This window comes from Hyperolius riggenbachi, chromosome 1 (assembly GCF_040937935.1).
Source record: "Hyperolius riggenbachi isolate aHypRig1 chromosome 1, aHypRig1.pri, whole genome shotgun sequence".
NCBI classification, from domain to species: Eukaryota; Metazoa; Chordata; class Amphibia; order Anura; family Hyperoliidae; genus Hyperolius; species Hyperolius riggenbachi.
In genome coordinates, this window is record NC_090646.1 from 616,938,140 (window position 1) to 616,952,568 (window position 14,429).

Consider the following 14,429-nt stretch of genomic DNA (forward strand, 5'->3'; position numbering starts at 1 on the left):
TAGAAAAACATTTGTGATTGCCTGACACACACGGTATTCTATCTGCTGTTTCTATATTCATGTCATCCTGTTACCTCAAACTTAAAAGGAACCTGAGGTTATAAGTCACTGTGTCTTCTATGCCAAATACAGGAAGTACCTGACTTACGAATGCCCACTGACACGCCCCGTGCGTTGTGGAGGACAAATGGGGGCCAGAGGAGGACAAACGGGGGCAGAAGAACACAGGAGGACAAATTATTGGGGAGAACATCTACAAGACGCTCCTGGACCATGGACGCATCAGATTCAGTATATTTGTTCCCCTGGTTTTTGCACTCTAAACGTAGGTGAGTCTTTTAGTCCGGAGCATCTTACATGCCGAACAATACGGTACTTACCGTTTCAGAATCTCTCGGTTGTCATATGTAAGATAGCTGCGCCCGATAAACTGAGGGATTTCAATGGCCTCTGTAATAACTAAGAGAAACAATAATGTTTACAACGACATAATTAGATTGGTAAGTTACACGTGTCCATCAGGTATATCATAAAGCCTGGCAGGTTTTTATCCAGCAATACACAAAACAAAGCCCCTGAGGGGCGATTATGACACATTTTGTTCCTGAACATCTCCCCTCCCTGACTACACATAGCAGACTGATCAAGCCTGGGCCCTTACATCCCGAAATAAAAGGGCATACTCTGTTCCTTACCCTGAACATCAGGTTTTCTGTGTTATCCAGCCTTATGAAAATTCTCAAATCACCTACTGATTAATCAAGTCACAGATGAGTTTTCTGACTTCCACCATTTCTCCCTTCTGATGATTCATACTGTCAGGTCTCTAAACTGGACAAGAAGACAGCATGAGTAATCATTGGGGAGGGGTTGAGGAGTGGCATGGGAGTTGGCAACAGGCTTCACTGACCTGCAAGATTTTTGTATGGCTGGATATGACAAAAGAAAAGGTGTTCAGGATAAGTAATAGCATCTGTGGCTTTATTTAACACTAAGGCCCGGTTCACATTAGCGGTGGCCGTCCGGAATCGCCGTGCCGGAGCCGGACCGCATGCGGAACGGACGCACAGCATAGCAATTAAAGTCTATGCGTCCGTTCACATGCGTCCGTTTCGTCCGGACCGGATCCGGACTCCGGCATAAGACCCAACATGCGCTATTTTTTGGTCCGGCTCCTCCGGCAGACGTATCCGGAGCGGAGCCGGACTGCACCATCCGGCCAATACAAACCAATGAGAACCGGAGAGCGCACAACACACTGGCTATAAAATCCGGATGTTCTACCCCACTTCCTATGCGTATTGTGGCGGCGATTTTGGATGGGGACACATGGGCAAGCATTTTGGAGTGGAGCAGCAGTGACTTTAAACGTGCTGGAGATGTTGGCAGTATGTCGGAGGTGGAGGTGAGTGCTAAACAGCGGAGGGCCTGATTCCACAGGTCCACCTTCTGCTGACCTCCCAGACCCTAACATTTTATTTTATTTCTACTCTCTTTTTCCAAACGGATCCGGATCGCATCCTGATGAACACCTGATGCAACCTGACCGGATCCGGATCGGATCCGGATCAGAACCATACGGTTCCGATCCGGATCCGGTCAGGTCATCCGGTCCGTTTGGCAGAGAACCGCAAGTGTGAACCGGGCCTTAAATAGTGGAAAAGGACCTGAAGTGAGAGGGATATGGAGGTTGCTATATTTATTTCCTTTTAAGTAATACCAGTTGCCTGGCTGCCCTGCTGATCCCCTGCTGATAATACTTTTAGCCATAGACCCTGAACAAGCATACAGCAGATCAGGTGTTTCTGACATTATTGTCAGATCTGACAAGAATAGTTGCATGCTTGTTTCTGGTGTGCTTCAGACACTACTGCAGGCAAATAGATCAGCAGGGCTGTTAGGCAACTGGTATTGTTTAAAAAGAAATACATATGGCAGCCTCCATATCCTTCTCACTTCAGGTGTACTTTAAATGGATGCAGTGCAGGGCATTGTGGGCAGGACAGTTTAATCCGGGTGCTGTGGAAAGGATTCATGTGTGGGTTAATATGGGGGGGGGGGGGGTTACAGGGCAAGTAAAATATGGAGGCTGCCATATTTATTTCCTTTTAAACAATACCAGTTGCCTGGCAGTCCTTCTGATCCTCGGCCTCTAATACGTTTAGCCATAGTTCCTGAACAAGCATGCAGCAGATCAGGTGTTTCTGACATTATTATTGTCAGATCTAGCAAGATTAGCTGCATTATTATACAGATGCTACTGCAGCCAAATAGATCAGTAGGGCTGCCAGGCAACTGGTATTGAAATAAACATGACAGCCTCCATATCCCTCTCACTTCAGTTGTCCTTTAAGGGGTGAGGGAACTGGAGGGCTTAGGTTAAAAATACTATTCCTGGATCAGAACTTTTTTGATCCCTAACAACTTTCAATATATAATACAGTTTCAGTCTCTGGAAAGCAAACACAGTCTCACAAAAACTTGAGAAACATGATGTAACTTGCTACATTTTCTTCCTTTATATAATCAGCTATGAAGAACTGGGAAGGGTGTTAGAATTATCTTACACTTAATCGGGCCAGGCTATTTTAAGTGTTTGTTGTTTTTTTTTTTTGCTTATGGTGCTAAAAAGAGTTATATAGCAAGCAAGGTGGGAAAGAGTTCCAGTCATGTATTATACAGAGTGGTGTGTGTGGATGAATTATTTACTTTCAGACGAGTTTGGATTTGGACAGACACAAGTCAAGATTTATACTTTCTCTGCCCCAGGCAAGCTTTTTTTATTGCCTTTTATCTATGTGCAACAAGAGCTCCACCCACTCCATGTGCAGCCCCAGTATAAACAATTTTTTTTTTGTTTTTAATGTGCTTTAATGTCTTTTTCTTTTTTAATGAACCCTCCCATAAGTAAAGTTCATTACTACTTACCTATGGGGCGCTGCTCATCTTGCCCCCAGCCTGTATAGGATCCGCCATGTTCTCCATGGACAGGTGGCATCCTACAAATGTTGTAGTCTCTAGCACGGCATGTGCAATGCATGCCAGTAGATGTAGACTGTGGATATGAGTACGGGGATGTTCTGGAATCCATGGACTACATCTCCTGGCGCTATATTGCTGGGAACTACAAAATTTAGCATATGCAATCTCTCGGTGGAGAACATGGTGAATTCTATACAGGCCGGGCGCCAGAGGAGCAGCACCCCATAGGTAAGTAGTGAGGCTGAAATGCTGCATCCCAGTGGCATAACGAGATGTTTATACCCCCAAATCCCAGGGCAAAATACCACAACTTTCCAGGTCGTGGATTTTGCTGCCCAGCGGAGGCAGAGCTTTGCGCTGTAGCTTTGCCTCCAGTCCAGTCAATTTCCGCCTATCCCCGCCCGTCTCAGTGAAAGAAGACTGAGAGGGGCAGGGAGAGGTGGAGATTGACGTGCGCATAGGCAGAGCTACAGCGCAAAGTTCTGCCTCTACCAGGAAGGAGCCCCGAATTTTGCCCCTCAGATTTCGGGGGTATAAATACATTGTTCTGCCGCAGGAATGCGGTGTTTCAGCTAGGATCTTATTGCTTAACATAAATGGCCAGTAAAAACAGTTTTTTTGGGGGGGCTTCAGACTCTCATTAAAAACATTTCTCCTGGTGCACAGTTCCTTTTAAGCACCTTACAGCAGCTTCTACAATAACCTCTATAAACAAAAACAGTAGAGTACATCTTGTACACAAGGACATCTTCGTTTCTAACGTGAGTATTCGTAAGTAGCGGGATAGCTGCCTTGCACTCTCCTGCACAGTGATCGCTGATGGGGTCAGGCTGAAGAGGTGGCATAGCAAGCATCAGGACACAGGGAGGGAGGATTTAATGACAACTATTGACAATCTATTTTTCGATTTTTTTTAATAGTTTTTCCGATAGATTTTCCAATCGATTTTCATTCAGTTCTATGAAAATCTATTGAAAAAATGATCGGAAAAACAATTAAAAAAAATCAGAAGAAAATCTATCGAAATTCAGATCGGTCATGTTGGAAATAATCGATCTGGCAGGAAAATCTGCCCGAAAATTGTATGGTGTGTACCTAGCATTAGAAATTTTGTCTTATTAGTGTTTATTGTCAGGCCTACCTCCTCGGCCTGATTATTTAGATCGATATAGGTTTCTCTTACTTACACCCTCATGCACCTCACTTGTCCCTAACTGCGGATGCCCATGTTTATATAACTAAGACCAAATGTTCAGCTAGAACAATACTTACTGTTTATGCAGTAATTTCCACATTCTGGAACAAGTCAGCACAAAAAAAATGGACAGAGACAATAAGAAACTATCCTATAGTAGATTTAAAAAGCACTGATACTTGTATTCAATAAGACAGCTCAAATAGGGGTGTAACTACAAATCGCGCAAATCCCATCACAAATGCAGGTTTGCAGCTGGACACTGGTGTTAGGCAGCGGGGTGGAGGGGGAATGTGTACAGAGGCTTACATTACCTTGTCCCGGCCGGCGGTCGCTCCTTCACTTCTTCTGTTAGTTTGCTGTAGTCCTGCATCCAGCTGATCACCATGTGGCTTCAGTCCCCGCATGGTGATTGGCTGGCTGCAGGACTCCTAAAAACTAACAAGGAAGTGAAGGAGCGATCGCCGGGACAAGGTAATGTATGTATATGCACACATCCTCCCTCCACCTAATCCTACTCTCTTCACACCGCTGCCAAACACTAGTGTCCCGCTGCAAACCTGCATTCGTGATAGGATTCGCCATCGGGCCCCCAGCCGAATTTTTTAATGGCGCACCGTTCCGCCGATAAATGCATCATAAAACGTTATTTACCGTTTGAATGTGTTAACAGTAAAATGGTAAATAGCGTTTTATGATACATTTATCGGCGGAATGGTGTGCCATTTTTTACCCTGCTCCATTTTTAACTGGACCCGGTGATATCAGCACCAGGATGGTGAGTGGGGGCACCTCAGGCAAGAGAAAGGGGGGGGGGGGAGGGGATAGCTGGGTTGAACAGGGACAGCCAGCACACCAGCGGTGCAGTTAAGTTGGGCAGGTAAACCTGCATTTGTGCCGGGATTTGTGGGTTTGGTGGAGTTTAGGCTCCCGAGATGTAAATCTGGCCCTGGCAATAGTTCTGCTTTTTCTATATATTAACAGAAGTTTATTTGACTCTTCTTCCTGTTCATCACTGAAGGTAAATTAAAATTATATTCCTGTCACAATTTACAATGATTATATTTGACTTTGAAATTAAAGTGGGTTTTTGCTAGTGTACCCCATTATTACCCCCCAAATGTTTCCCTGGTGGTCTAGTGCTATATTCTTCCCTGGTGGTTTAATTGTCCCCCATACTTTTGCCTGGTGTCTAGTGCCCCCCCCCCCCTCATATGTTTCTCAGGTGTCTAGTGGTCCCCTTTACATTTTCCTGTTGTCTAGCGGCCCCCTCCATATATTTCCCTGTGTTTGTTTCCCCGGTGTCTAGTGGTCCCCTATACATTTACCCAGAGTCTAGTCCCCATACATTTCAATCGTGTCTAGGAGCCTCCGTGTATTTCCCTGGTGTCTAGTGGTCCCCTATATGCTTCCCTGGTGTATAGTATTTCCTTATTCATTTCCTTGGTGTTTAGAGGTTCTCTACATATCCTCTTATCTGGTGTCTACTGGTCCCCATATTGTTCCCTGGTGTCTAGTGTCCCCCCACCACCTCACTTGCTGATATCGGAAGCAGGAAGTACGTTGGGAGAGCTTCCCTATTTAGTGTAGTAAAGCAAACCTGTTACTTGTAAAAGGAAACAAGTTATAGATAGTCACACGGATGGCCCACTCCTGCGCAGCAGTAATGTAGGAGCGTGCCCATGCAGACCTATTAAAAAACGTCCTTGTCAGATAGATGCCAAAGTGTCCCAGCGGTGGAGCGGCAAGCTCAAGGAGGGATAACTAGGGAAGCCTACCGATTATTCAGTGGCTTCCTTCCACTAAGTTATCTAACTCTTTCACTTTTTTTTAACTCGCAGATACAATTTAAAGAGACACTGGAGCGAAAAAAATCATGATATAATGAATTGGTTGTGTAGTACATAGAATTACTAGAATATTAGAAGCAAAGAAAATATTCTCATATTTTTATTTTCAGTTATATAGTTTTTTTTTATAACATTGCATCATTCTCTAATATTTGCAGTTTACACACTACTCAGCAGTCTAAATGATTTTACAGAGCAGTCTTGTGAACTTTTGAACTGTCCTCTGCAGAGAAAAAGAATTGACAATGACTGACAGTTGAGATAACAAGCTTAAGAGGACAGAGCTCTCTGGGACTTTGAAAGTCATGGGGCTTGATTCACAAAAGAGTGCTAACTGTTAGCACGTCCGTTTTCGCGCGAATTTTCGCATTGCGCGCGATCGTGAATTTCCGCGCGAAACGATAACGTTTTTGCGCGCAAACACGAATTTTCACGCGAAAACGGTATCGAATTTGCGGTAAAATTCTCGTCTGCGCGCGAAAACGTTATCGTTTCGCGCTAAAATTTGCGATCGTGCGCAATGCGAAAATTCGCACGAAAACGGCCGTGCTAACAGTTAGCACTCCTTTGTGAATCAAGCCCATGGAGCTCAATGGCTCTTTTGCATAGATAACAACTGGAGTTTCTTAATACTTCCTGTACTGGAAACAATATTAGACTTATGTCTCAGCTCGACACACACAAGCAATAGAACACAGCAATACATGCATGCAGCTACATTTAAGTCGTCAGCAGGTGCTCGTCAGCCAATCAGGATGCACTGTCATACACCCTTTACCTGCCATACCACATCTAGCAGCCATTAGCATTCAGGTGGGAGGCTTCAGTTGGACGCAAATCGCAAGATTGCGTCACTAGCAGGACCGCCCCGTGCAGGCATCCCTCCCACAGGGGTCCCTCCCTAACCGCTCACCTGTCTGCCATGTCCTAGAGCTGAAAAAAAAACGTTTAAAAACACACGATTGGTTCGCACGATGGCCAGGGGCCCCGGACCTCTCTCACTGGCCGGGGCCCCAAGGCCAATGCGCGATACCTGGAGGGGAGTGCAGGTGGGCCTGGACCTCTCACACCCAGGCTCTGGACCTCTCACATCCAGAAAACCCACCAACACTGCCTCCATACTGAATGCTAAATTCGACACACACAAGCAATAGAACACAGCAATACATGCATGCAGCTACATTTAAGTCGTCAGCAGGTGCTCGTCAGCCAATCAGGATGCACTGTCATACACCCTTTACCTGCCATACCACATCTAGCAGCCATTAGCATTCAGGTGGGAGGCTTCAGTTGGACGCAAATCGCAAGATTGCGTCGCTAGCAGGACCGCCCCGTGCAGGCATTCCTCCCACAGGGGTCCCTCCCTAACCGCTCACCTGTCTGCCATGTCCTAGAGCTGAAAAAAAAACGTTTAAAAACACACGATTGGTTCGCACGATGGCCAGGGGCCCCGGACCTCTCTCACTGGCCGGGGCCCCAAGGCCAATGCGCGATACCTGGAGGGGAGTGCAGGTGGGCCTGGACCGTCGAATTTAGCATTCAGTATGGAGGCAGTGTTGGTGGGTTTTCTGGATGTGAGAGGTCCAGAGCCTGGGTGTGAGAGGTCCAGGCCCACCTGCACTCCCCTCCAGGTATCGCGCATTGGCCTTGGGGCCCCGGCCAGTGAGAGAGGTCCGGGGCCCCTGGCCATCGTGCGAACCAATCGTGTGTTTTTAAACGTTTTTTTTTTCAGCTCTAGGACATGGCAGACAGGTGAGCGGTTAGGGAGGGACCCCTGTGGGAGGAATGCCTGCACGGGGCGGTCCTGCTAGCGACGCAATCTTGCGATTTGCGTCCAACTGAAGCCTCCCACCTGAATGCTAATGGCTGCTAGATGTGGTATGGCAGGTAAAGGGTGTATGACAGTGCATCCTGATTGGCTGACGAGCACCTGCTGACGACTTAAATGTAGCTGCATGCATGTATTGCTGTGTTCTATTGCTTGTGTGTGTCGAATTTAGCATTCAGTATGGAGGCAGTGTTGGTGGGTTTTCTGGATGTGAGAGGTCCAGAGCCTGGGTGTGAGAGGTCCAGGCCCACCTGCACTCCCCTCCAGGTATCGCGCATTGGCCTTGGGGCCCCGGCCAGTGAGAGAGGTCCGGGGCCCCTGGCCATCGTGCGAACCAATCGTGTGTTTTTAAACGTTTTTTTTTCAGCTCTAGGACATGGCAGACAGGTGAGCGGTTAGGGAGGGACCCCTGTGGGAGGAATGCCTGCACGGGGCGGTCCTGCTAGCGACGCAATCTTGCGATTTGCGTCCAACTGAAGCCTCCCACCTGAATGCTAATGGCTGCTAGATGTGGTATGGCAGGTAAAGGGTGTATGACAGTGCATCCTGATTGGCTGACGAGCACCTGCTGACGACTTAAATGTAGCTGCATGCATGTATTGCTGTGTTCTATTGCTTGTGTGTGTCGAATTTAGCATTCAGTATGGAGGCAGTGTTGGTGGGTTTTCTGGATGTGAGAGGTCCAGAGCCTGGGTGTGAGAGGTCCAGGCCCACCTGCACTCCCCTCCAGGTATCGCGCATTGGCCTTGGGGCCCCGGCCAGTGAGAGAGGTCCGGGGCCCCTGGCCATCGTGCGAACCAATCGTGTGTTTTTAAACGTTTTTCTTTTTTTTCAGCTCTAGGACATGGCAGACAGGTGAGCGGTTAGGGAGGGACCCCTGTGGGAGGAATGCCTGCACGGGGCGGTCCTGCTAGCGACGCAATCTTGCGATTTGCGTCCAACTGAAGCCTCCCACCTGAATGCTAATGGCTGCTAGATGTGGTATGGCAGGTAAAGGGTGTATGACAGTGCATCCTGATTGGCTGACGAGCACCTGCTGACGACTTAAATGTAGCTGCATGCATGTATTGCTGTGTTCTATTGCTTGTGTGTGTCGAATTTAGCATTCAGTATGGAGGCAGTGTTGGTGGGTTTTCTGGATGTGAGAGGTCCAGAGCCTGGGTGTGAGAGGTCCAGGCCCACCTGCACTCCCCTCCAGGTATCGCGCATTGGCCTTGGGGCCCCGGCCAGTGAGAGAGGTCCGGGGCCCCTGGCCATCGTGCGAACCAATCGTGTGTTTTTAAACGTTTTTTTTTCAGCTCTAGGACATGGCAGACAGGTGAGCGGTTAGGGAGGGACCCCTGTGGGAGGAATGCCTGCACGGGGCGGTCCTGCTAGCGACACAATCTTGCGATTTGCGTCCAACTGAAGCCTCCCACCTGAATGCTAATGGCTGCTAGATGTGGTATGGCAGGTAAAGGGTGTATGACAGTGCATCCTGATTGGCTGACGAGCACCTGCTGACGACTTAAATGTAGCTGCATGCATGTATTGCTGTGTTCTATTGCTTGTGTGTGTCGAATTTAGCATTCAGTATGGAGGCAGTGTTGGTGGGTTTTCTGGATGTGAGAGGTCCAGAGCCTGGGTGTGAGAGGTCCAGGCCCACCTGCACTCCCCTCCAGGTATCGCGCATTGGCCTTGGGGCCCCGGCCAGTGAGAGAGGTCCGGGGCCCCTGGCCATCGTGCGAACCAATCGTGTGTTTTTATGTCTCAGCTCCTAATGTTTTAATACTTAGCTGTACTACACATACAAATCATATATAATCAAATATAGCATAAAAAAAGAATTCACTTCAGTGTCTCTTTAAGAAAGGTAAGGACAGTTTATGTAATAAACTCCCTCCAGCTAATTTAAAGGGACTGCTGCCACCTGGTGGTAATGTTTGGGTAACAATTGCAGCTGATTTTACATACTATCACTAGCATAATAAAACAGCTGATGCAGTACACATATCATTAAGATTGCAAAAAACATACCGTAAATCAGTATGTGAATATTGCGACTATTGAAAATGACCCTGTAGTGGCACGTAGCATGGCAAGATAAACATGTTATAAAGGCGCATATGCACCTATGTATGGGAAAGTTGCAGTGCACTCAGTCTTACAGTAACTTATGGTGACAAAGTAGTGCGTTGCACTATAAGCGCAAACCACATGCTAGGATTACTCTAACAATGCTTTGCATCAACTAGGTACTGTGGGTCACACTAATGGCACAACACATGCTACCTTGTACCTGCAAGTAACAATCAAATTACAGTGCACTTCTTACACATTTGTGCACATGCTCCATAGTGTTAGAATTCAACTTGCCTACTTTTCTCTTTTCCTATGTGGCCCCAAGGGTCAATAACCCTGCGTTATATATCCCAGTCCATCCCCAGCGGACAGAGACTTCCTGCATGTATGGGCCGGATTTAAGGCAAGGCCACATAGGCCATGGCCTAGGGCACCACAGGATCAAGGGCGGGTGGGCAGAAATCTGTATGGGGGAAGGATCCCCTGGCTACCTATACTGGAGGAAGGGGGTAATCAGGCTATTTATATGGAAGGGGGGAGGGTCAATATGGATTCTTATACTAGCTGGAAGGGGTTATCAGACTACCTACACTGGAGGGGTCATCTGGCTACCTATACTGAAGGGGGCGGCTGCTGACAGTGGCCTTGGGCGGTAAAGCGTACAAATCCGGCCCTGTGTATACCTTGATTGTTCTCTTCCTGATACCTGCCTGATAAGAGTTCACAAAATATCTGTGTGACTGTGAAAGAAGCGCTTGTCAGGAGGAAAGGAGCAGGGAGTCAGGAGTAAAATTCATCAGGAAATCACAGCAGTCATACAGAACAGGTACGAACACCTGTGAGAAAGTCTAATCTGAAATGGATTTTAATACCTAAAACAAAATGGTATTTCAGGAAAGTCCTAATTAAGTTCAGCTCATCATGCTACACTGCAGTTCAGGGTCTGTTTGTTTCCTATTTACACTGTGGAGAATATTTTTGTTACCTTTCTGACAGTTCTTCCCATCATAGCCCAAAGGACAGTCACATTCATAGCTGTCATGTCGGGGTCTGCAGCTCCCCCCATTGGCACATGGTGCGCTGGCACACGGGTGGACGGCGTTCACAAGGTTCACCCCAGAAACCAAGCCGTGCACCAGATTCATGATCCGGTCATTCACTATAAGCTGAAACAGAAGAAGACGGACAATACAGTTACCATTAATACTACTTTCATCTCAGACCATGCTCTCATTCACTGAAGCACTCATCATGCTGATACAAAATCAAAATAAATGTAATTTGAAAAGTCATTCTGCCTTATGGTGCCCATACATGGTACAATTTTTTCATTTTTTTATTAGATAATTTTGTGCGATCAGATTTTTATTGAAAAAGCGGGACAATCGTTCGTTTTTCTTAATCGAAAAAAAAAGGATTCTTTTAGACTTTCCATTAATTCGATTGTTTTGGTCAAAGAAACGGGAGAATTGACCGTTTTGATTGTACAGTGTATGGGCACCATTACAGTGTATTGTAGTGACTATTCATGACATTCATTAGTCCATATAGACGATGTGTGGGGAACCTGCATGAGAAGGAAAATCCACTGATGTGATAACAGCATACCCAAGTGTATGAAAACATTATTATTATTATTATTATAGCACTGGTACAAAATACATAATACAAATCACATGAATTCACATGAATATAGGCCAGCAATTTTAGTCTGCAATTGGTAAGGTGGCCACACACGATATAATAAAATGAGTCAGGGGCGTAACTAAAGGGGAGAAGCCCCTGCAGTTGCAGGGGGCCTAGAGCTGTGGTGGTGGTGGGGAGCCCAGCTACTAACGTTCCCTTCTAGGAGATTGTACTTCAGATCAGCTGTTTTTGTGGCTGCTTGGTTGTGAAGAATATGATGGCCACACTTGTTTAATGACTCTTGTGAGATGGTCTCCAAGGCCATAAGGGTACCATGGGGAGGCAAGGGAAGGGGTGTGACCATGGGGGGCGCTAATCAAAGTTTCACTAAAGCTTTTAATTTTTTTTTTTATTCGAGCATGGAATCCAACCGGATTTCCTTGTTTTGTTTTTGTTTTTTTGTGTGATATAAGTCGATTGGGAGTGGTGGATTTTTCAGATTTTTATGAAAATGTTATGGTGTAGGGTAGATTGTGAATTTCTAAATATACTAGTCTACCTAAACCCGTTTAAAAAGGGGCTCTAGGTAGTGAAATTACCGTGCCACCGCCGCCAGTCACCCACCCGCCGCGCGCGCACCCACCGCCCTGCTGCCCGGCCTCCCGTCCCAACGGTTGTCTGTACTGCGCACATGCGCAGTGCAAAAAACCCCAAGGACACACAACCATGAGGAGGATGACGCAGGGACAGTTAGGGATTATTATAGAGGATTCCCAAGCAATTTTATCTGAGTTTTCAATCTTTTTGTAAATTGCAAACCTTGAATTGAAAAGATTTAAAAATTGTATCATGTGTTGCCACCTGTACAGGGGCGTAGGAATAGGGGGTGCAGAGGTAGCGACCGCATCGGGGCCCTTGGGCCAGAGGGGCCCCAAGGGGCCCTCCCTCAAGTGTAGTATTAGGTCTCTATTGGTCCTGTGCTCATAATAATCAGTTCTAGAGATACTTTGAATAGTGGTAATTATTAACAAGCTGTTCCCCATCCCTTTCTTGCACCTCTGACACTGTAGTTGCCATTGGCAGGTTTTGGTGCGCCGTATCAATTGTTATGTATAGAGTGCTTGGGGGGCCCAATGTAAAACTTGCATGGGGGGGCCCACAGCTCCTTAGCTACGCCACTGCACCTGTAGGCTGGTAAGCAGCTATGTCCAGCCTGCTATCAGATATCATTAATAGGCTGAGGCCTGCATCATACCACAAAACACAATCCTTTAGCTACTGTGATTTTGCAAAGCAATTTTCAGAGTGATTTTTGAATGAATGTGTGCATTTTTGCACATTAATTTAAGCTGTATCGCTCCCCAAACAAATTCTACATGGAGCATGTTTGTGATTTTAATAAAATCGCAACTCTGCTGTGGGAACACCCTCATAGGGTGACATTAGCCTCCAAGCACTTCTCGAAATGCTGGTGCTTTGAAAAGCGCTGTTTGAGTGAGCCAGCCCTGATTATGATCTACAATAGAAGCCTATTTAACCTGCTTTGGCCCACAAATTTTGACCAGTGGTGTGCAGAAGTTTTGAGAAATAGGGCCTGATTCTATTGTACAAGTCATAAGTGTTAAACAGAACTTGCTTGTGTACAAAGAAATGGCAAATCCAATGACAGCTGTATAGTCAGGGCCATTTCTAGTCTTTTTCTCACTCCAGGCAAGAAGTCATGTGTCCCCCCCACCCCCGCAATAAAACAATGCACAAACTAAAGAATATATGAACCATATGCCGTATAAGGTGGATGCTTAATACAGGGAGTCCTCCAGATACAAAAAACCCACAGATCCTTGTCGCATTTCATTGCACAAAGCCTTCCTGCATTCTCTCAGCTTAGGGCTGGTGGACACCAGAGCGGTTCTGGAGCATTTTTTAAAACGCTTGCAGGGGGAAAACCGCTTGGCTAATGAAAGTGAATGGGCTGGTGCACACCAGAGCGACTCGTTTTTCCCCCAAACGCAAACTCAGGTCCTGCAGCATTTGTTTGAGATTTCTGAGGCGTTTCTGCCTCGATGTTAAAGTATAGGAAAATGGAAAACTTCTCTGAAAAACGCTAGATCAGAGCGGTTTTCCAAGTGTTTTTGTTACAGAAGCTGTTTAGTAACAGCTCTACTGTAACAATATTTGTAATCTGCTACACAAAAACGCTCCAAAAAACGCTAGGCATGTTTAGAAAACCTCTAACAGGCCTAGAATCGCTCTGAAATCTTCTTCAAAAACCTCTAGCGTTTTGCAGATCTGCTAGAGGTTTTTGGTGTGCACTGGGCCTGAGTGTGCAAATGCAGAGTATAGCACAGCAGAACCTGTGCCCTCACAAGTGCTGTGCTTCCGCCTGGGACAGGAGGAGCCTAGGCACAGTGGGACAAATGGATGCACAGGAGGGCAGTGGTAGCACAAGGGGACAGAAGGAGGCACACAGGGGGACAGAAAGAAGCACACATGGACAGAAGGACTCACACAGGGACATAAGCAGTCACAAAGGGGGACTGAAGGAGGCACAAGGAGACAGATGGAGGCACAAAGGGGGACAGAATGAAGCACAAAGTGGGACAGAAGGAGGTACAAAAGTGGACAAAAGGAGGCACAGGAGGACAGAAGGATGCACAGGGGGCCATAAGGATGCACAGGGGGCCATAAGGAGGCACGGGGGTCCAAAGGAGGCACACAGGAAGGCACAGGGGGACAGAGGTGGCATGGGGGACTGAAGGATGCACAGGGGGGCAGAAGGAGGCACAGGGGGAGAGAGGTGGCAAAGGGGACAGAAAGAGGTATGAAGGGGGACAGAAGGATGCAGAGCTGTGGGGAGCAGAGATGACACAGAGGGGCACAGTGGTGG

The 14,429-nt window shown here is 46.8% G+C and overlaps 1 protein-coding gene across 2 annotated transcripts in view; it reads right to left on the reverse strand.

The window, feature by feature from the left end:
• The window catches only part of LOC137528865 (pikachurin-like), a 328,823-nt gene that overhangs the window by 18,098 nt on the left and 296,296 nt on the right, over positions 1 to 14,429 (reverse strand). Inside the window, exons 18-20 of one of the 2 annotated variants that reach the window (XM_068250579.1) lie at positions 10,902 to 11,082; positions 4,255 to 4,278; positions 381 to 459 (exon numbers count right to left, since the gene is read on the reverse strand). In XM_068250579.1, coding sequence (XP_068106680.1) covers positions 381 to 459; positions 4,255 to 4,278; positions 10,902 to 11,082 — 284 coding nt within the window. The remainder of the gene's footprint in view (positions 1 to 380; positions 460 to 4,254; positions 4,279 to 10,901; positions 11,083 to 14,429) is intronic. The other variant, XM_068250585.1, reaches the window with a different exon arrangement.